At 33.0% G+C, this 24,060-nt stretch overlaps 2 protein-coding genes across 6 annotated transcripts in view; both read right to left on the bottom strand.

Annotated features, from left to right (window-relative positions):
* Positions 1-2,722: 2,722 nt before the first annotated feature.
* LOC148624818 (uncharacterized) lies at positions 2,723-14,440 on the bottom strand. 2 transcript variants are annotated; one of them, XM_088567747.1, is made up of 4 exons: positions 13,639-14,440; positions 9,566-9,653; positions 4,482-4,723; positions 2,723-3,943 (listed from the first exon to the last, which is right to left on the bottom strand). In XM_088567747.1, exons 2-4 carry the CDS (start codon positions 9,651-9,653, stop codon positions 3,611-3,613), a joined length of 663 nt encoding a protein of 220 aa, XP_088423873.1. In that variant the 5' UTR covers positions 13,639-14,440; the 3' UTR covers positions 2,723-3,610. The 2 variants fall into 2 exon arrangements, with proteins under 2 accessions (XP_088423873.1, XP_088423872.1); XM_088567746.1 differs by having other exon boundaries at positions 2,724-3,943; positions 13,644-14,438.
* Positions 14,441-17,856: 3,416 nt separating this feature from the next.
* Positions 17,857-24,060, bottom strand: part of LOC148624817 (uncharacterized) — a 45,987-nt gene continuing 39,783 nt past the window's right edge. For all 4 annotated transcript variants that reach the window (XM_088567744.1, XM_088567745.1, XM_088567742.1 and 1 more), the window contains one exon: positions 17,857-18,178. In XM_088567744.1, the coding sequence (XP_088423870.1) occupies positions 18,056-18,178 (123 nt within the window). In that variant the 3' untranslated portion in view covers positions 17,857-18,055. The remainder of the gene's footprint in view (positions 18,179-24,060) is intronic.

Genomic DNA, 24,060 nt, shown 5'->3' with positions numbered 1-24,060 from the left:
TTATAAAACTTTCAATCTTTAATTGAAAAGTATATATAAGATCATTATTAGGATGATTGTGATGATAAAAAGATATGACATTTTTTAACATTTCATTTTGATGAAAAATCGTAAATTTCTCCTAATTCAGTATTACCTGCTGCTGTCTGAAAGAATATTATTCCTGTTAAAAGACAAATCATTTTAAACATAATTTAATCCAATATCTACCATCAGGTGTTTGTTAATGAATTTGACAGACTGAGCATTTCAGCTTTAGTAGTTGATTTCTATTTGCATGGTAATTAAGTTCTTTCAATACGCTTAAACTCCTTATTGATTCTGTATTTCAATTTAAGGAAAGTAACATAATGCATAACTGCTTAAACAACCAATGCAATTTACCGAACAACAAGTTAGATCTAATGTCGATTATAAAATAAAGGAGCAAAATCGGACATTAACGTATAGCTTGATAAGTAGTTCTTTTGTGTATCAATGTGTATTGACGAACTATCGATAAACAATTCTAACTTCAGGGATTTGATACATCGCATCTACCTCAAAAAACTTGAGATAAAGGATACAACAGAAACAGTAATCTCAGCCACATATCTGGACCTACACTTAGAGGTCGATGGTAAAAGAAAACTATTGACCAAACTATACAACAAGCGCGATGACTTTTCATTCCTAATCGTCAACTTTCCTTTCATCTGTGGCAACATCCCGTCAGGGCCTGCGTATTGAGTGTTCATATCACAACTCATATGTTATGCAAGAGCTTGCCGTTACTACGCAGACTTTTTGTATCGCGTTGGATCTTTACGGAGAATCCATCTGCATCATGAAAAATGATTTGTTCAAGGTGTTATAGTTTTCCTTTTCTCTTTCGTCTAACTAGGACTTGACTTTTTATGAGTGGGTGTTTCTAGAAAAGCTGAGGGAGCTTACTCGACCAGTACACCTGGTCCATGTCCCCTACATACCACAGTCCGAGTTGCTCATTTACTTTTCTTTACTTTGTATGTCTTGACTTGGTTAGTTTATGTTCTTTGCTGTGTGTGTATGTTTTTCATGTCTGGTCTTTGTCCCTGGACTATATGTTTGTCGTTTCCGCTAGAATCTTGGTTCCCTTGATTACTCTTTGTATATATATTTCATAAAGAAGCTCGGCATTAAGGGCACACCATAATTGAATACTTTTATTATTACTTAATCAATAGTTAACGTTTTTAGTCTAGATGCTTTGGAAATCCACCCATACGGTCCAATCGGCCTTTATTCGTTGATAGCAGTGTATTGGAAATAAAATGATATTTATGCTCTTTGCTGTTCCCTAATGTTGCTCCTTACATATCAGTATGCATTTAAATTATGGTTACTTGAACATGGATCAATAAATCATATTTATTTGATAAATCACATGTTCACCATCTGAACAAAAAAGCTTGTTTTGGTTTGTTAATTGGCTTATACACCTCCTCCTTATACTCCCTTTCCTCTCTAGGGCGCTGGACTTTGTGCAGGCGGTGTTGCCATAGATGTCACAGCGGTACGAGTTCGAGTCCCGCGGAGGGAACGACCAAACATTTGCATCGCAAGTTTGACAGTTCTAACATAGTATGGAGATTTTCAGACCTTTCTATACGTTTACATATCTTCCCTGTATCAATATGAGCCGATGGAGCAGTGTTGCGAATAGAGTCGTGACATTCTGAGACGTTTGTATAATATTGATTTGTTGTGACATGCATCATTAGTTTGATCCTCTATCCTATTAATAACATCTAAATGAACTGCCCCGTACTACTATACATAGTGTACTAAGTTACAGCCCTAGATTAATCCTACTAGGAGAAATGAACCGGCCAGCAAAAGCTATATTTTTATATAGTCTAGCTGGCCAAGTGGTCTAGGGCGCTGGACTTAGTGCCATAGATGTCACAGCGGTATGAGTTCGAGTCTCGCGGAGGGAACGACCTAAAATTTGCTTCGCAAATTTGACAGTTCTAACATCGTTGGGAATTTTTCAGACCTTTCTATAAGTTTATATATCTTCCCTGTATCAATTTGAAGTAGTGTAGCAAATAGAGTCGTCACATTCTGAGACGTTTAGAATATATATATATATTCTAAACGTCTCAGAATGTGACGACTCTATTCGCTACACTGCTCCATCGGATCAAATTGATACAAGGAAGATAACATAAACTTATAGAAGGGTCTGAAAAATTCCCAACGATGTTAGAACTGTCAAATTTGCGATGCAAATTTTTGGTCGTTCCCTCCTCGGGACTCGAACACGTATCGCTGTGACATCCATGGCAACACAACCTGTACAAAGTCCAGCGCCAGCTAAGCTAAATGAAAATAAAGCTTTCGCTGGCCGGGTCATTCCGGATTTGCTGACATGTATCGTTAATTTGATCGTCTATCCTTTATATCAACACCTAGATGAGATGTCCCGTACCATAATACATCGTGTACTAAGTAAGAGCCCTGATTAATCCTACGAAGAGGAATAACCAAGTTTGAATGCTATAAATGAATATACAAAAATCCTTTTTTTTAAATATTTTTATATCCAAGTTTTCTAATAGAATCATTTTAAGAGGAGCAATGGACATTTAAGTTAAAATTTACAGCGTTTACAAATTTTTTTCCTCCGAATCGATTGAGTCAGAGGTACAAAAAAATTTGGAAATGGACAAAATGAATTAACCAATTGCACCAGAAGGATAACCATACCATAACACAAACCAATTTGCTCATAACAATAATAAAAATGATTATGATAAATTCTTTATTTACTAAAAGCAATTCTTCATGTTATCATTTGATAAATGACCATAACTATGAATTTGTTCCTTGACTGAAACTGCCTCAAAAATGTGTTTTACTGGTTTTAATTGAATATGCAATAAAATGTTAGTATCACATTTTATTCTTGTCTTTTATCTATTACAATGGCTTATATCTTTTCTGCATTCAATGTTGACTATTAGTTTTGCGAAGTATTCACACATGTAGCAGGATTTGTGTCAAAGACTTGACTTAATCTCGTAATTGACTGTTAGATATTTAATTGTCTTTTGATGCATGTCGATTTCATAAGCAACTTTAGATTTAACTTCTTAATACTGTGTACTTGTACAATGTTAGACTTTCCTAATGAAGGCAGGATTTATTGTGTTTACCTTGATGTGAATAAATGTAGAACGAGTAACACGGTCTTTTTAAATCAAAATGCATTCACTGCATAATTAGTACTTTATTTACCAGATGCAGTAAAGACAAAAATCAATTAACACAAGTAGACAAAATCTTTTCTTTGTAGTTTTAACAAGGATGTGTATTTTTTTTTCGTGACTTAACAATAATTCATATTTGATATACCAACTTGTTGTTATGCGTGACATTTCTGCCAGCGGAAATATGTAAGACATCCTTATTGTGTTAACTTTAAACGATTATGCTTTCAAATTGCGCTCTTTCCGACGGTTCCGTCCTGGTTTTTCACATTTTTAAATATTTTCAAGTGTTCATACAAGTTGGTTCTTTCACTTTCAACATACAATATGTAAAATTGACTATGACGCGAATAAAGATTTTATTTCTGTCATACAGACTACGAAAAACCTATAATACTGATAACAATATTTACAATTGTTATAAAAGCCATGATAACTATAGATGTAGTAGTTAATCGTTCGACTAAAATGTTGACATTTTTGTTAATTTTACTCCGCCTTGAGCAACTTATAAATATTAATAAAAGCGTATTTAAAGTTTGGAATACCATAGCTGTTGTTATGCAGGCAAGGACTATCTTTTGGAATGTAGTGTCTACACCATTTACAATAATTCCTTTCAGTTGGGTCCCGTTAGCAACCAGAATAGTAACATTCAAAAGAAATCCTACCACCAAGGCTTTAATTTGCGAGACTTTACTGGCTTTATACTAAACAAAATACAAAAAAAGAATACTTATAATATCAGAAAAAAATGAGTTCGGTTCACTACAATTCGTTGAGAATCTATAACAGTATCATAGCACTCAGAATGAGTATCTGTCTGTATTGACTTTATTCTATGTTATGTTTATGATATATGTGTCAGTTAACAGAAATGTCTCAACAAAGTTCATTAAAATGTACATAGCAAACTAAGAAAATTAAGGATAAACATTCAAACTTTAAGAGAATCATGGAGCAATTTTCCGATCTTTCCTCTCCTTGTAGTGTCTGAAATTGATCAAATAAATAAGATAACAATTTAAAAACCTATATTTGACTATGTTGTCCATGTTGATTGCTTAACGGTGTTTCACGTCTTTGGTTGTTGTCTCATATGTTTTAAAACATTGTGGTTGAGGTTAGTGTGGTCTGTAGAACAATAGCTATATATACAATTCTCCTTATTTTCATGTATATAGAGTTATACAATATGTACACGATCTTAACATAGGAAATCTATATGTGTTGTCATACCCTACTTACGATAGGAACAATATAAACCTCTGGTTTAATTTCCAATAGTTCAAAGAAACTCTTCAATTTAGCTGGTCTCTGTAAAATTTTGGGAACTTCTTTCATATCATCTTCGCCATTCAACTTATAACACAAACGGAGGTCTGAATTAGCAAGGGATGGGAATTCTGTTTCGAAGTAATCATGTGTTTGTTTTGCATCCCAGTCATCGTTTAACTCGCATTCTTTCCAAACTTTCTTCTTTGACAGTTCTTTAAAATGTAAAGTAAAAAAGGTATAATTGTCAATATAACAACAAATAAGATATTGATAACTTGAGACTCAAGAAAAGTTTTGTCTACGAACAACTTATTTCTTGCTGGTAAAAGGGAGTGTTCAAATAAGAATTATATATTCCTTAAAACATATCTGTATTAGGTATCAATAACTTTACACATTTTTTTTCAATTTTAACCGACGTTGACTGAATGCTACATATTACATTTATAGTAATAAATAAAACTAGAAAACCTCTGAGCAATGCTCAATTGGTGAATCTCTCGCTCTTTTCCCATGAAACCATATATGAAACCCCAACAGTCATTTAAATGGGAAAACTAATTAGAAGATGTGCAATGGCATCATGTGATATATTCACTTTAACCTCTCAACCAAATTGTCAAGAGAGCCGGCTGTCTCAAGGACAGTTTGTAAAGAATCGATGAAGAATTCTAGAGCAAGCTCTACGAGACCTGTCAGATGAGCCAGAACTGCTAGAAAAGTTAGAAGATATACAGCCGTCTCTTGATGCTGTTCAATATTATTACTTTAATTCTACTATCAATTTAATGAATTATGATAAATATTAATAATAAAAAAAACAAAAACAAAAACAAAACAAAAACAAAACAAATCAAAACAAAAACAAACAAACAAACAAACAAATAAACAAACACACAAACAAAAAACAAACAAACAAACAAACAAAACAAAACAAAACAAAACAAAAACAAAGATTGTTCATTTGTGAGTTTTACGCCGTACACTTACACTTTTACAATGGACAAACAATTGTACAGTTCAGTATTTTATTGGAAGTATTGCAACGATTTCTTAATGTTCTATAGTAGAAACTAAATTATACATGTAAAGTATTCAAAATATGTCATGGCAGAATGATGCAATAATGTAGAGTTAGCCGTAATATGTTTAAAATAAGAAATAAATAAAGTAAAAACAACATTTCTTATGTGACTGCTAGTATTTATTTTCTTCGAAAACTTAAAAAAGAAATTAAAAGCTATAAAATGAATACATTTGAACCCATATTGATCCTTTTTGCTAGTGTGAAAGCTGTAAAATTGTTTGAAAATCTCATATATGGGAATGAAAAGTAAACCTTTTTGGTTATTGATATATTGACATTAAAAGTAAAAATAAGTGCTTAAAACTGTAGAAAATGAAAACGTGTTAAGTTACATAAAATATTAAAAATATGTATCATATAAAGAGAAATAAAGAAATTCTTAATAGGTTTGCTGACTGCAAACAAGTTGACAAATTAAAAAAAGTTAACTTCAAATTTAAAAGAAAAATTGTAGAGTGACGCATTTTCGTTAAGTTTTGATAGTACGATAAAACTATTTGAAAACCGTAAATGGCAATATAAAAATAAATATTCACTTTTTTTATGTTTTAGTTTGTTTCTTTCGACATGCAAGACAATATTAAGTGCTTCAAACTGTAAGAGTAAACAAGGGAACCAAGGTTATAATCTTTTAATCAAAAGAATGTAATCCAGGGACAAAGACCAGACATGGAAAACAGACATACACAACAAAGAACATAAAGTAACTAAAATCATACATACAAAGTAACAAAAGCAAATGAGCAACTCGAACTCCACTAAAAGCTGGGAGCATGGACCAGGTGCACCGGTAGGGTAAGCGTCCTCTGCTTTTCTAGAAACACCCGCCGAGTTTCTCAAAAAGTCAAGTCCGGGGTAGACGAAAGAGGAAAGGAAAACTATGATACTTTGAACAAATCAGGTTTCATGGCACAGATGGATACACCGTAACGAACCACGAATTCATGATGACAACAATAAAACTTTCGTAGTGATGACTTCAATCTTAACCCTGCTCCAAAAGCCTATTTGTTAGAATTCTAGCGCGATACAAAAAGTCTGCGTAGTCTCGGCAAGCTCTGGCATAACGTATGAGTTGTGACATGAACACTCCATACGCATATTTTTTGTCACGTACACATGTAAAATTACAAATAAAATATTCAAAAATTATATCTAATTCGTAGTATCTGTACCGACTGCGAACATGTTTTTCGGTCGAAAAACTCCCCATTTGAAGACAAGTTATATAATAAATGCATTGGGAACAATTGTGTGAATTTTAGATGGTGCGATAAAACTGAAATATTGAATAAAAAAATAAATATCCACTGTATGTGTGTTTCTGTATCAGTTTATTAGCATACTTTTGACATAAAAAGCAATGAGTAGAAATTTTTCTTGTAAAATTACCCATAAAGTGTTCAAAGAATATATCAGGTATAGCGACTCTTAGTATCTGTAATGAGTGCAAATACTTAGTTTTCCTTCAAAATCCTCAAAATGAAAGAATAACTCAATTGACTTTTTTATACCTATTTATTACTTTTCACTAAAATTATTGTCTAAAAATGTTTGAAAATCTCAAATATGGGAATTAAAAATTAATTAATATTTAATCTTTGTTGGGGGTTGTTTTAATGTGTATTTTATTTATTGTGTTTATGTGTCAGTTTGTTAGCATATTTTTGATATGCAAAGCAATGTGTAAAATCATTTCATTGTAGAAGATGTGAAAAATTGAAATTATTTTTTTAAATTATAAAATGCACTTAAATTTAATTTGAATATTGAAATTGATGCTGGCTATAAAACGTTATAGATTTTTTTGGGGATATTCTTCGGACAAAAGCCACGGTCATTATTGATGATGAATTCGGTGTTTCTTTTTGTTTTTAATCATGAGAATCTCGGAATCTCATAGTACTCGGTATAAAATAAAATGAAATAAATCAACCGTTACAACCTTAACATATTAAGTTAAATAAACGCTTTTGTTTCTGTTCTAACCTCATTACAAATCTGGTAAGCGAGCTCTACCAGAACATTTCTACGAGAATAGTTTTAAGGCCAGCTCTACTAAAACTGCCAGAAGAGCTGGCTATAGAACAGTTTGAAATATGTCATAGAACTCTTCTACCAATTCAAGGACAGTTTAGTCAGGGGTTAGAACGGATCTCATCTGTAAAATGTGCAACTTTGCATCATATTGCATCAAATGGCATGAAATGGATTAAATATATCGCTAATTGATCGACCAATGACAAAAGGACATGATCTGCATAAGGAAACCCCAAGTTATTCTGAAAAAAATGACGTGTAAAATGACTTAACGTGATAATTAATGTGAACGTTTCACCCAATATCCATTCAGAGATTTATTATGAGTTCTGGATTGAAACTGAGAACAAACGAAAAGACAAACGACGGACGAATTAACAGACTGCATGCTCACTATAAACCTCCTGCTTTTCATGTGTAGTAAGTACTTATTTATATAAAAGTACAAGTTTCCTGAAACTTATTGATATGATAAAGTAAAGGTTTACCTACCTTTGGGTCATTCTATATTTAATATGAGTAAATACATTTAGTGCGTCTCGTTAGTAATTTGAGAACCAAGCATTGTACAGGAGAATGTTTGAAAGGTGGAAAGTAACGGGTTCACTGTTATATGGATTGTTAATCTCAGAAAATGGCGGGAACAATATTTAAACCTTTAATTTTCGCGGGTACTAGTTGTCGCAGATTCTATCAAATGAATATATTCAAGGGAAGTAATTTCCGGGGTCTAGAAAAAATGATTAGCGTTATTAAGTGCTAAAAATCAATCTATTTGTCGTGCTGTTCTGTCCACTGCGAAAATAGCAAACATTAGTACACCGCGAAAATAAATACGTTAACAGTAATCAGATAAACTGTTATTGCATCCTTAGAAGAAGCGACCAATAATGTTATTTTTTATCATGAATATTACATTTATGTTTGTAGAAAGCACAAATTCTCAATTTGTTCCTTCTCATATTATACATGCTTCTTATGTAAATATATTTTAAAATGAAAACTATGTGTATTCAGAGAGTGTTAGTATATATTGTATGAATTTATTTAACAATCATTTCTTTAAATTTGTATTCATAGAAAAAGACCGATAGATGATGATCACAACATTGGACAAATACGGAATCTATTATCATTAATTATTTTAATTAATGATAATGATGGTTAGCTTTGAGATATCGAACGAAATGCAATTTCGGTACATATTAATGATATATTGTATTGATTGAACATGTTTATATATTGCTTTTTTAAGTCGTAAAAGCGATGTTCTGCAATGTATTGTTTTCCCACTATTTCTTCTTTACTTTTTTCTTATTATTAAGTCTTGTTGGACATTTATTTTTTATGCACGATTTCTTTTTTATTACTATTATTTTAACGTTTTCTTGGAAACGATCGTAGAGATTAGAACTAAAGTAAGAGATCGTTCATTCAATTATAACCAAATTTGGCAACAACAAAAAAATAATAATAACAATATGCTGAGGGATGTGCATACACATTTCGGATTTTCAAAATAGATTCCAAAACAAAACTGGAAATAATATCTATAAATATAGTGTAGTATTTAATTGTATGAATATTTTCTTAAACACCAGATCTGGATGGCAGAAAAAGTCAGAAAGCAGATTTTTTTTAATAAAATGACCGCCGAGATCGGAAAAGTTTCAACGCTGTTCGATTTCAAAACTTCCAAACCGCTAAATGGAACATGGCATTCTGAATTCAATGGCTGCTTCTGAAGTTACATGTATCTGAATCCAACTGTTTTACTGGTTATGGCGACTATTGTGTTTGTATCCAAACACACAGTACCACTTATTTTATTACATTAATCAAATACACAAAATCGCGTCTTGTAAGGCAATCATATTTATTCAATCATGTTACTTCACTTACAGAATTTTACGAAATAGTATCTCACCTAAACATGTGACCTTAGCTGTGTATTTTGTCAATCCAATTTTCCCTTTAGCAGACTTGGGATTATCGTAATCAGTAATCGAAATCATCTGCAAGTTTCGATAAGTTGAAAAAATAAGTAGTGATAAGCCGGTTCAGATACAGCATGAACAAATAATAAAATTATATAGGCTTATTTCTGCCATCGAAAAGTTGAGCTGTCAAGATAATTATGTCAATATATCGACATAACTATCACGACAAGTCTACTTAAAAGTATTGAAAAGTCGACTTAACGACATTTTATGTTGACTTAACATAAATTATCTGGTCAAGTCGACATCTTACTGTATATATCAAAATCTCGTCCTTGGGTCGAGATATTGCTCCAACTTCCGTCGTGAAATTAGGTTGTTGAGATACTTATGTTGACATGTCGACATAATTATCGGAACAAGTCTACTTATCCTCTCACTACTGCCGTCATGAAGTCAGGTTGTTGAGATACTTATGTTGACATGTCCTGATATATATGTCGACTTGTCGACATAATTATCGGAACGAGTCTACTAATCCTTTCTGAAAGCTGAAATAAAACATAGTAACCAACGTAGCCCATGGACTGTGCGGTATGGAAATGCATATGGTACACCCCTTGTAAGGATACTTTGTGGCAAATAAGTCAGAATAATATGTTCTGTTGTGAGTTATAAGCTGAAATCAAATTATCATGTTGAAGATAACATGTCGGAATGATGTAGAAAAAATGAATTACAATATCGACTTGCTATTAATAATGTAATGACATATTAGTAAGATGTCGACATGTTGAATTCAACAAGCGATCGGTGGGGTATGGTTACATATTTTTTTCATTTACCACAGGACCCTAAGTGTTATCGCAATATTTTGGGTACAATTGTAAAGTTGAGACATTGGGAAACATGATGATACCTAAATATGTTCGTACTGTCCTACAAAGGCTTAGGAGCTCAAACAATGGAGTCACAAAAATTTTGGCTTTTTGACCCAGTAGCGGATGAATATTGGCTTATATTGAAAAAGAATCAGAGAATATTCTTTGGCGACGAATTGATTCCGTAATGGTAGGTATAAAGATACCTAAAAATCGCCACGAAGTTTATAAGTGGGGGATGTGCACGGTGGACCCGCACAGTCCATGGGCTACGTTGGTTACTATGTTTTATTTCAGCTTTCAGAGAGGATGAGAAGACTTGGTCCGATAATTATGCCGACATATATATCAGGACATGTCAACATAAGTATCTCTACAATCTGACTTAATGACGGCAGCAGTGAAAGTAGACTTGTTCCGATAAATATGTCGACATGTCAACATAAGTATCTCAACAACCTAATTTCACGACGGCAGTAGTGAGCAATATCTCGACCCAAGGACAAAAATTTGAGATATGTTATGTCGACTTGTCTAGAAAAAGATGCCGACTTGACTGGATAATTTTCGTGTTAAGTCGACATAAAATGTTGTTAAGTCGACTTTTCAATATTTTTAAGTAGACTTGTAGTGATAGGTATGACGACATATTGACATAATTATCTTGACAGCTGCTGAACTTGTCGATGGCAAAAATAAGCATCCATAGTATTACCAACCTGTTACATAATAAAACATCAATATTCTACAAAAACATATTCTGTGAAATGTACCTAGTGTGCCAGGGTCTAGAATGATCAAAATGTAATATAATGCCTAGGTCACACATTCACTGATTGCATCGCCGGTTCTTCAACGGATTAAATTTTATGGATGACCCCGGAAAATCCGGCTTGCGTCCAATAGGATTGAAGGGCGATGGGACTACGGATTAGAACGGACCCACCAAGGACAATTCGGAATATGGCTATAATTGATACGGAATGACACAGTACTATACGGTCATAACACGGGTTCATACGACAGGGTACGTGTTGCTACGGTATTGATAAAGGTTACTACGGAAAACCACGGTCTTATACGATTAAGTATCTCACCCTCATGATGTTGTGAATGCAAACACAGGCTAGGACAACCTCATGAACTGTATCTGGCTCTTGGTTCATGACTGACAGCAAAAATCTGAAACTAGTTGCAAGAATGCAAAAGTCATTATCTACTACTCTTCTGGCCCTAGATAAAGGATAGTTGAAAATCCTTTCATCACTGGCAAGGTCCCGACTGAAGAAAGGCTTCATAAGCCAGGTCTTCATACCAAAGGCGTCGTCTACAATTATGTAATATCCCATTAGTTTTTCATCACCTGGTATTACCCCCATTTTAATAGCTTTCTTCAAATCACATTACTTCCATATCTGAGCGCCAGAGCCCACATCTTGTGCACCGATATTAACTCATCGAAATTTGTAATCGGCTTCGACGAGAGCCATCAGAACTACTGAATGATACCCTTTGTAGTTGTAGTAAACAAAGTCCTCCCTTTGGAGGACACCGCATGGCTACATGTTCGCCATCCAGAGCACCAAGTGTATGGGGAAACTGCCATCTCGCTTGAAACTGCTAAGCTATAGCCTGCCATTGTTCAGGCTCAGAAGGGGTCTGGATAACGTCCTCGGCATATATTGAAACTATGACCTTGCCAATATCTCGAACAATACCACTTATTGTGTTGTGAGTAACGCGAAAACCATACCCCAATGTTCGGTAAATGTCCCCTGTAGCCAAATATCTCAATGTGTTCGCTTATCTCATTCCAGGATCGATGGACTGCCTATACCAGGTGTTCTTCATAGTAATCCTAGGCCCAATGACATGAAGAAGTTCCTGAAACATTTGTAGGTCTACGCTTACAAAGTTCTTAAATGCGGCTGGATTTTCTAATATAATTTTAGCCATTAGGGCCTCATACTGCCCATGGATAGGACTTCGGAGAAGCCAGTCCCGAGTCTACCATCTTCTTGCATTTCGGGTCATATCAATATCAAGTCCAAGCCAATAAAATGCAAATATGAGTTAGGACTGATGATCCACTGTATCACGACAAAACAAATACTTTATCTTTGGTATTTATACAAGGTATTTATACAAAATTCTGGTGTCATTTTGATGTCAGTTTGGTTGCAGTTTGAAGCCTGCTAGTAATGCCATATTCTGATGACAGTGCTCCATTGAGCTTACACTGGACCGTTATAATTCGTATTTTGTCGGGATGCAACGTACTACAGACGTAGTAGACCGTAAAAATCCTTGGGAAACCTTTCTAGTCCTTACCAATCCATAATTCAACGTAATGGGGTCGTACCATTCCGTTATACATTCGTAGAACACCATACTCTATCCTTAGCAATAACGTAGTGTAACCGTGCTAGTACGTACGTTGTCGTTAGTAACCGTACAAGTCCTTGACAATTACTAATCTACGAATTAGTAGGGATCAATACGGTTTTGAAACGGGTCATTGTGAGCTTATACGGTTAAGTAGGGTTGTGCTACGGTTGTTTCATCCGTAGTAAAATTTTTAACATGTTCAAAACTTGTCACGGATGACCAAGTATTACTACGTATCATTACGAATTATTTCGGATATAATACGGTAAGCTACGGGGCGATACAGATCGCTACGAGTTATGCCGGATCGTATCCGTCGTTCTTCCGGCAAGGCAAACCTTGAATGTGTGACCTACGAAAATGTACCTAGTGTGCTAGCCCAGGGTCAAAACCGTATTGATCCCTACTAATAATAAAAAAATAATTAGGACTGATGATAATTAGTAGGGATCAATACGGTTTTGTTATTCGTCTGTATTGTAAATTCATCGTTTAAACCGCTTCTCACCAAATACGAATTATATTATAATAAACCTAAAAAAATAATTAATGTTAAATACTAGTAGAACACACTTGCGCTACTACATGTATACTTATAAACATTGTTATTCGTCTGTATTGTAAATTCATCGTTTGAACCGCTTCTTACCATTTTCATCGTTTGAAACTTAGATACTTACGAACGCGTTAGAACACGGTAGAAGTGAATATTAAGATTGTAATTACGTTCTAAAATAGAAAAAAACAATAAATAACAATACACTTACATTTATTGAAAATAAATTAATTACCTTACCTTTTCTGTTCGTAAGTTGACTTTTCGCTATGACAACTGTATTTGTATCAATATTGACTACTACCGCTTTTATTTCCAATAAAGCGATATCATGGTTTTTAAACCATTTTGTTGTTAAATGAAAATAGATAAAAAAGAGTTTTGATTCACTTCAATGATGTCGAAAAGGATATGTTTTTTCTACAAACAGGTATATAGTACGAATGTAATGAATGAAGCATAAAATTATATAAATATCATATGCATGGCGCTTTAAATTAAAACCCGTCGATATTGATTGAACAGTTATGGATTTTTCCACCTTCGTATATGGGGATGGTTTTAGATACATATATCATTGATGCGAGTCGAACAAATCCTTTCATCATATAATAATGGTTTATATTATGAAAGCAATAGTGTCATTTAACCCAGATTGCACCAAATTGTGTATAGCAGTGCCCTAATAAATCTCAACCAAAATATAAAAGTATGTTATTTGTAAATTCCTTAAACTTTGATATGATGGTCTCTTAACCAAACTGATTTCAATATGTCAACATAGAATAATAAATTTCAATAGTCACGCATAGAATAATAAAATTCAATTAGTCAGCATAGAAATTACATCCCAGTTTTACACATCATAAGCGACTAATGGATACAATATCCTTTGCAGTTATCGTGCAGACATTTTATGGTCGTCATCATGAACTCGTGGATCGTTATGGTGTATCCATCAGCACCATGAAAACTGATTTATTCAACGGGTCATAGTTTTCCTTTCCTCGTTTGTCTAGCCCGGACTTGACTTTTTATGAGCAACTCGGCGGGTGTTTCTAGAAAAGCAGAGGACGCTTACCCTACCGGTGCACCTGGTCCATGCTCCCAGTTTTTAGTGGAGTCCGAGTTAATCATTTACTTTTGTTACTTTGTATGTATGATTTTAGTTACTTTATGTTCTTTGTTGTGTATGTCTGTTTTCCACGTCTGGTCTTTGTCCCTGGATTATATTCTTTTGATTACCGCTATAACCTTGGTTCCCTTGATTACTCTTTCAATTCATACATCGTATGGTTTAATAGATTCAATTTATTATGTGGAATTTTGAAACAGAAATCTTTGATTTTAAGCCTTAAAATCCTTATCTAATCGAAAAATAAAAAAACAAAAGAGTACATTTTGTATTAATAAAAAAGTTTGTTTCTAATAAATGAGTTATATGTACAAGGTAAGTAACATTTGCCTGAGAAAGGCTGTCATGGTCCGATGCAACTCCCAGGGCAATTACAGTCCTCTAGGACCAAATATGTCTGATCGAGGACATAACATGGTCTATTATGAAAAAAATCTAAATATTGTCGGTGTTATAGCTCAGCATGTACAAGACGTTTTACAGGCAGTTCATTTTCTATAGGCTCAGTTCAATATTAAAGTGACAAAAAATACCTGTGTCATTTCAACAGCAAACTCTAAACGAAATTGAGTCCTTACATTTGCCTATGTTTTATTTGCACTCATATGCAGATATCACATGAGCTATTTTTAGAATGCTCTCTGTAACGTTTGGTGCTTTAAAACAAGTAAGAAGGCATTAACTAAAATAAATATTGTAGGGTTTAAGAGGGTTGAATGAAATAAAGTTTGTACTTGTATGTCGCTGTCGCCTCCCGGCCTTTTCCCTACACAACACAGTTGGATAACTATTTGGTTTCGTCACTATAAAGCATGTCTTGAACCCCATTTCGTCCAGGTAGCTTATTCACTTTCATTTTTTTGTACATTTTATTTTTGTTATCATATTCTTTGGTATGTGTATCTGTTTTCCCTGTCTAATAGTTATCCTTGAATTATGTTCGTTTTTGTTTTTTGTTCATGTTATATTTGTTATTTCATGTTCGTTGTTATATGTGTCTATTTTCCCTAGTAGTTATTCTTGTACTATGTTCTTTATTTATTACTGTTCAAATCTTGATTCCCTCAAATTTCCTTAAATAATTGAAATGAAAACGGGTGGTTGGTACTACTTCGACGAGAACACAATTTTTTGTGTAGTAAACAGAACAGTGTCATAAATTACCTATTAATCAACTGGTAAAAGCTGTGCATCTAAAAATTGATGGATTGATTATCGGGGTTTAACGCTCGAGCAGCAATATTTCAGCTATATATCATGGCGATGAACATGAAATTGATAAATTTAACATGAAATTATGATGAAATGAAAAACGAGATCATATGCGTGGCTGTGACACATAAATTTAAGTCCTATTTCTCAAAAGTAACATATTTCTGAGGATTGTAAGGGTGCGAACAGTTTTAAATTCAATAATGCTCCAAAATTATTGTTTAAAATATTAAAAATAGCAATATTAGTATCCAGTTTGTGGTTACGACACTCATATTTCATTCCAAATATCTTAAAAATGACATGTTTTTGCAAAGTGTATATGTGCGAACACTTTTAATTTTTATTAGTCTAAAACTATTGTATAAAATATTAAAATATAAGTATTATGTGGATTGCTGTAAAATATACATTTCAAACCAAATTCTAAAAACTGAGATATTTTTTGCAAATTGAATGAGTGCTAATACTTGAAATTACCTTAATGGTCATACATTTTTGTTTAAAATGTTAAAATCGTCAAAATAAGCCTCATATGTGCGGCTGTATCACATTAATTTCAGTCCAATTTCTCAAAAATGAGATTTTTCTGCAAATTGTAAGGGTGCGAACAATTTTTAATTTCAATAATGGTCCAAAATTATTGTTTAAAACATCAAAAATGGCAATATCATTTCAATTTTCGTGATTGCGACTAGTGACATATTTCTGTCAATTGAACGTTTTTTATTTAAAAAAGTGGTATTGTTATTATGCTCAATATGTTCAATGTGTCAATATTAAAATCATGCAAGTGTCTATATTGACCAGAAAATAAAACAAATGTCAATTAATAATGAAAAACGACACCTGTAATCATTAAATAATACTCTACAAGAAGTTTTTAAAAAAAAAAAAAAAAAAACTCTTTTAGTTGCTGTCATAGAATTATGATAGATACGTTGCTTGCGGAAAACATTTTTTTTCATTGACCAAACAAAATTATTCCCCAGCCCCAATCCCCATTGCCCCATCAGTCATTCACCATTGCTCATCCCCCATTCCCCATCCTCCGTGCCCCATACCCCATACAATGGGAAGTTTATCCCATACAGGTACTCTACCAATAATATTAGCAGAATTTTAAACTCTCCTACATTTAAATATTAAGACTTCATTCATCTTATAATTTCTAACTCCAGCTGCGTTTTCATATACTTTATTAAAATACAACGGGAAACCCAGGGAAAAGGTAGTAAGTGAAGATCATGTATGAATTCTCTACAATGTAAAGAGACAATAATTCACTTTGAGCATTTCACAAGTCTTCTACACGTGAACAAGATAGCCAATTGATAAAAGAGTAATCAAGGGAACCAAGGTTATAGCGGTAATCAAAGAATGCAATCCAGAGACCAGACATGGAAAACAGACATACACAACAAAGAACATAAAGTGACCAAAATCATACATACAAAGTAACAAGAGCAAATGACTAAAAACTGGGAACATGGACCGGACGCACCGGTAGGGTAAGCGTCCTCTGCTTTTATAGAATCACCCGCCGAGTTGCTCATAAAAAGTCAAGTCCGGGGTAGACAAACGAGGAAAGGAAATTATGACCCGTTGAACAAAACAGTTTTCATGGTGCAGATGGATACACCATAACGATCCACGAGTTCATGATAGCAACAAAACAAATGAAAACACAAAAAATGTATGATAAGGATGTTTTGTTTTCATTTACGTTCATGCATATTTTAATCACGTGTTTCAACTTTCAATTATTTATTAGTAATAGTCAGTATGTGTAAGAATGTTGTACGTTTGAAGGAAACCATATACCAGAGCTTGCCATAACTACGCAGATTTTTTGTATCTCGCTAGACTTTTTACAATTAGGAAATGGGTTATATTGCTACAAGGTTTAGTGGAGTCCGAGTTGCTCATTGACTTTTGTTATTTTGTATATATTATTTTAGTTGCTTTATGTTCTTTTTTGTGTTTGTCTGTTTTCCATGTCTGGTCTTTGTCCCTGAATTACAGTCTTTCGATTTTCGCCAGAATCTTGGTTCCCTTGGTTACTCTTTAAAGTAGATTTCAAATTTTAAGAGACACATTAAAAGAAAGAATGCAGACATATTCATTTTCCTGTAACTTTAAAGAAATTGGCAATTTAGAGAGTATAAATAATTATATGAGTGTTTTCAATTTTTACCACACGTTATTTCACTTGACATGCTTTAAGTTGAAAATTACGCTTTATAATCCATTCAGACAATGTCCATTATACTTTAAACGACATTTATAATGTTCCTCTGAAACCTCAAAGGTTAGAAAGGGTGCGAACTTTAAAGTGAACATTATTAAACATCTTCTTAACTAGTGGGACCCCAAGAAGAAGGTTTTGCATCTCAAGTGGATTTCTTCCCAGGTTGAATCCTACCACCTGAAAAAAAAAAGAATAAAAAATTAAATGTAGTTTTAGCTGACAATATTTGACATTTTACTTTGCTACATGGTTTTAAAACATATTGATTTGGGCACTTAATAATTCCGTTCTAAATGTACTTAGGACTTAGAAGTTGAATTTACTTTCAAATTAATTACCTAATAGTTAACTAATAAGTATTCAATTTAAATGCATTGAAGTTCATTAAATTTTCAAAAGACAAGACGACACGTGTGTAAGAGGATATATAAATTAAATATAGATATTGATGTTAAAAAATACATCCAAACTCGGTACATTTTCATAACGACTAAATGAAAAGTTTAATACGTTCATAAAAACTTGTAAAATTTCTAAGAAAATAAGCTAACTTTGTGTAAAGTTCATTTGTAACAGTAGGTAAGAGGTCTATTCAATTTGTATTCCTGTGGGTTTTCGTAACGTTTTGGAATTATTTTGAGAACAAAAATCTTATATTTGTTTCGTTTTGATCTGAAAACGATTAGTATCTATTTGATAGATTTTAGTATCATAATACAAAAATGATGGTATCTTGAGGTTTTTGTGCGTAAAACACAAATAATTAATTTTACACGAATTAAAATTTGTACATCTAATATTGATCAAGGTTTAACCAATTACCACACATATGTTGCCTTAACTACGATTCACCGTTCCAAATTTATTAAAACCTTTCCAAATCGACGAGATACAATTCATCCTCAGGATAGAAAATTTCCTTTTTGCAATATAAAATTTTTCACGATTTCAATTAGCGATATAATATTCCCAATTGACTAAATACGGCTCTCACTTTACATTTTTACGCTATACAATCCGTTAATTGCAAAACACGATTCCCAAATTACGATAAACCATTTCCCATTTACAATAAATTATTATTCCACATTTACAATACGCTTTTGCTCATTATTGATACACCCAATCTTTTTAAAATCAGACCTATCAGTTGTTCCATTCAGTCACTGCATGAAACAATTGATAGGTCTAATTTCAATCTGATTGTGATATTCCAGTCCTAATTTACGATACGTTTCCAATTTACGATACTATACCGTTCCCTAGTTTTGATACAAACACGATTAGTTCCTAATTACAACATTACCCATTTATGATACAACTCCCTTTTGCGATATATATAAAGGTCGGCGGAAAGGAGTAGTCAATATGAATCCTGGATTAGCGACGTAAGGTTCTTCTTCAAAATATAGGACGTACACATATACACATTAAATTGGCAATATTTATAGAATATGGACTGAACTCTTATGAAACACTTGTATGCAATAACTTTTAAATTTATTAATTCAACATATGTCTTCTGTTCACCCGAAATATTTCAAAGTAGGGTTATGGGGGTTCACCCTTTCGGATGATTGTTGTTCTCTCAACAGGATGCAGAGGCAAGAAAAATGCACATTTTATGGTGAAATACATGTAAACATCCTATTTAACATCGTGTTGAGAGAGTATTCAAGGAAACCAAGATTATAACCGAAATATAAAGAATGTAGTCTAGGTACAAAGACCATAAATAGAAAACAGACACACACAACAAAGAACATAAATAGAAAACAGACACACACAACAAAGACCATAAATAGAAAACAGACATACACAACAAAGACCATAAATAGAAAACAGACACACACAACAAAGAACATAAATAGAAAACAGACACACACAACAAAGACCATAAATAGAAAACAGACACACACAACAAAGACCATAAATAGAAAACAGACATACACAACAAAGAACATAAAATAACCAAAATAACACAAAGTAACAAAAGTCCCCTCAATGTCAAATTTATAAAAAAAAAATTTCATACTTTGATTTTTTAAAAAAATAATCAAGATTTTATTGACTGTATTGCGCATGGTAGAAAGTCTCGGTGATTAATTAGTTTCAACAACCTTGGTTGCGAGCTCTTCTTGAATACAACTCCTTTCCTATGCATTTGGTTTTATCATGTTGATGAGAGGATACTCCTTCAAAAACGTGTACAGCATATTTAAAACTTGACAGTGATTTACTTATCTGTGCTATGTATATCCTACCTGTTAAAGAAGATCAGGAGTGTTTATCAAAAAAAGAACAAGAATTATAGTACAAGCCAAGAGGAAATGATGACGGCCAATAAGGCCATATTTTACCTACTGAAATAATTTGTAAAAAAATTGTCAATAATTCGGAAGAAAACTAAATAATCATGTTATTCATATTGTAAATTTTCAATTTTAATGGATTAAGTTTGTAAGTTAAAAAGAATCGATTTAGAAACGATTGCACAAAAACCGTATTGAAGGCTATCCAGTAAATAAAATAACATTTTTTTTCACTCTATATCAACTTATTTCATAGTGAGATCCAGCGTTAACCAAAAAAAGATTGAAACTGAAAGTGTACATTTATACGTTCTTTTTGCTGGAAAAGGGATTTGTTGGTTAAAGCTGGATCTCTTTGTGCATTCATAAAAAAAAATTCAAAAATTCAGGCTAAAACTCACTTTAAAATGATGGTCCAACTTTATCTGTACATTTATCATGTGACCTAGTTAGCTGTCACAGGATTAAACACCTAGCCATCCGTCGTACCTTATGGCACAGTTTGTTTTCAATACTTGTTTGTTTTAGTATCCGTATAAAATTCTCAGTGTTCTACCTAATGATTTACTTTTGCGTTGACTGAGAGGCTTTTAATGAGCTGGTACATTTATACGGAATAATTTAGTGTATAGAAACCAGTAGCACACCCTCTAAGATAATTGTTTGTATGTAGCAACGCAGTCCATTCCCTAATATGATCCGGCAAAGTTAGAAACACTTTTCTAATATCAAATGCAAAAAAAAAAAAAAGATTTAACTATCTCCTGATTCTTATTTTTTGCAAGAAAACTGTTTATTTACCTTATAAAATGATTAAGAAAAGTGAATCTAAAAGAACTTCTGTCAGAACTCCTGTGTGTATTCGCTATTGCAAAATTATGATATTTATTCAATTTTTACGCATTTTTGTTGTGTAAAATCTTGTTCTTTGAATTTCCTGTTTATAATGTAATTTAAAAAAAAATCAACATTTCTTTCGAATTCTACGGAAGCGTATTAGGGCTATCCTATTTTACTTTTTTTCTTCAGATAGTCGACTTGAAACTTGGAATTATCAACATTAACCTTCGAATTATCAACATTAACCTTTGATTTATCAACTTTATATTAATCTTGGAATTATCAAATTTAATCTTGGAATTACCAACTTGAAACTTCCAATGAACGTCAGATAAATGAGTGTCGGACTATTGATATTATTCATAACATCATCAAACCGGGAAAAAATCAAACTCCTCATGATAAAACTATATTACATGTATGTCACATCAATATCTGCACGACGAAAACTAGCGCGAAAAAAAGTTTCGCCGGCAATCCTACTTCATTTCCTTTTTAAAACAGATATACCCAATGGCATGCAGATTTTAATATGTTTTAAGGTATCAATATTTTTGCGGGCGATTTATTATTTTTTTGCCTAATCTTTCTATTTTTAGGTCAAGGACAACTTCCCTTCTTCCCGGTCAATTGTACATCTCCTAAAATCCTGGATCCGCCCATTAATACGAAGGTATAGTTGAATCGCCATAATATCAATTGTATAGTGACGGAAAACCGATATAATGTCATTCATCCGACACTCATTGGAAATTCCAAGATTAAAGTTGATAATTCCAAGATTAAAGTAGGAAAGTCCACGATTAAAGGTGAAAATTCCAAGATTAAAATCGACAATTTAAAAAAATATATATATAATAAAAAAAAAAGATGGCCCTAATACGCTTCCGTAGAATTCAGTGTACACTTTTGTAAACTATGCCAATACTGACCCGTATTTATATCAAAGCTGGTGCTGTTACCTGATGAATTACTTTGTCACACCGTACATGAGGTACATGTACATGGATGTACATGTAAATTCTCAACATGTGTAAAAATCTATCTACACGTATTTTTTAGTATTTTTTAAGACATGTCTAATCTGATATCGGGTGCAAGCGCTCCTATCTTGCTTTATGGTCGTATTTTCAAATATGTTCAAGCAAATTTTAGCGTCTATATTTTGTGTTAAACAAAGTTGAAAACAGTAGGTGCGTCCTGGGTCGTGAATTTAGAGAGGCGCCACAATACATTGTAGATTGTTAGGTTATATAAGCATTGGCTGGCGGCGAACCATGTGAGGTTTTGTGGTAAGAATATCCACGTGACATTTAAAAGAAAACAAATTGAACGTGAATCTAAGATATGACAAGCTTTTTCGCATTTGAGCGGAAATACTATTTGTTTAGGCGTTAAATATTCGGAAACTCAATTGAAGTAGACCCCCCCCTTAAAAATTTTCCGGAAGAGGGAGATTTGACGTAGCAGATTGATTTCAAACATTACAACACAAAATTCGTACATGTAGAACGTGGGCTGAGACCCCCCCCCCACTGTGCAAGCCCACGCATCAACGAAAAAATATGATTTTCTGGTACCCTTATACCTCCCATTTACGAATCTTCTTTTCGCCAAAAAATAAACTGAAGCATAATTGTATTTTTTTTTTGACTATTTTTTTTACCTCGTTTAGGCAAATACCCATTTTTAATTAGTGTTTTTTTTTTATTCTTTGAACTTCTTCTTTCTACAAAACGAAGTAAAGTGACATATATATATTATCATGTAGTCCAATATATCAGCTTAACAATGGTACCAATGTAATTGGGGTAACTCTTAGAGTTTTGGGGTAAAATGAAAAAAAAAATGTACCCCTACCTCACCGAAAAATCGCTTAAATTGACATATTTTTCCACGTCAAAAACCCTAGAGTATATATGCTTCAGTAAAAAATGGCGTATTTTGGCATTTTCTGTTTAGCATTATCACAATTTATACATCTGTTTTTATGAAGTTTGGCGAACTTCGTGGTCAGAATTTATTAAAACATGCAAAAAACGGCATTTTCGATTTTTCCGTTAAAAGTCACATAAATTCGTCACTACAAGTTAATACTAAACTAAAACGTCTCAAATTCGGTATCATTCGATAGATAATTTAATTTTCGACATAAATAAACCACAAAAAACCTAATTTTCAAGAAAAAAAATTTCAAAAAATGTTAAAATTATTACCCCTACCCCTAGAAAACTGGTCTCCGTATCCAACAGAATTCTCATTTACAGCATACCGACACCGTAAAACTCATATTTAAGGCATGCATACTTAAGATAATTATGTACCAAATATATCGGATCAATTCAGGCGCTTAGATGTTCCATTTGGGGGTACAATTACTGTTAAATAGAAAAAAAGGAATTTTCAGAATTTCTTCTAAAAGTCCAAGGGCCGTAACTTCGGTAAAATCATTCAACCGTAACCAAAGTCGAACTTAATCTGTAACTCTTCATATTAAGGCCACATACCAAAAACAAACTTATTTGGTAAAAGCATAACAAAAAAGTGCGGAAAACAGGGACGGACGGACGGCCGCCCAGCATTTCCATGTTCCCTCGCGACGCGTCGCGGGGGACAGTGTATTTTTTCTCATTTATATAAATACATGTGTATCTTAAAACTTCGTTGATTTTATATGGAGTAGTTTTTGCTAAAAGTAATGATAAATTTATCAACAATGAATTATACACATACGTGCTTATGGTGTGTTACCTATTTTAATGATTAAGAAGATATTAAACACAGTTACAATAAGGATCTGTGTATCTATCTATTTGTCTGTCTGTCTGTAGTTCAGCACAAGAAACATCAGTGACATTTAACTATTCATTTTGAAGATGTAGTCTCTTATAAAGCGCTGCCATGTAG

The sequence above is a fragment of the Perna viridis genome, chromosome 2, assembly GCF_037379345.1.
Source record: "Perna viridis isolate PV_CMFRI_1.1 ecotype Kerala chromosome 2, ASM3737934v1, whole genome shotgun sequence".
NCBI lineage: Eukaryota > Metazoa > Mollusca > Bivalvia > Mytilida > Mytilidae > Perna > Perna viridis.
Note: the sequence above shows the minus strand (reverse complement) of the source record. Positions and strands in the feature narration are given on the sequence as shown.

What these genes read in the sequence shown, in the direction of transcription:
- LOC148624818 (XM_088567747.1), bottom strand. Translation starts at nt 9,653, where the DNA reads ATGATTTCGATTACTGATTACGATAATCCCAAGTCTGCTAAAGGGAAA. An exon ending in AGCTAAGGTCACATGTTTAG is followed by an intron (nt 4,724 to 9,565) that starts GTGAGATACTAT and finishes TACATTTTAAAG; the next exon opens with AACTGTCAAAGAAGAAAGTT. An exon ending in AGGTTTATATTGTTCCTATC is followed by an intron (nt 3,944 to 4,481) that starts GTAAGTAGGGTA and finishes TATTTTGTTTAG; the next exon opens with TATAAAGCCAGTAAAGTCTC.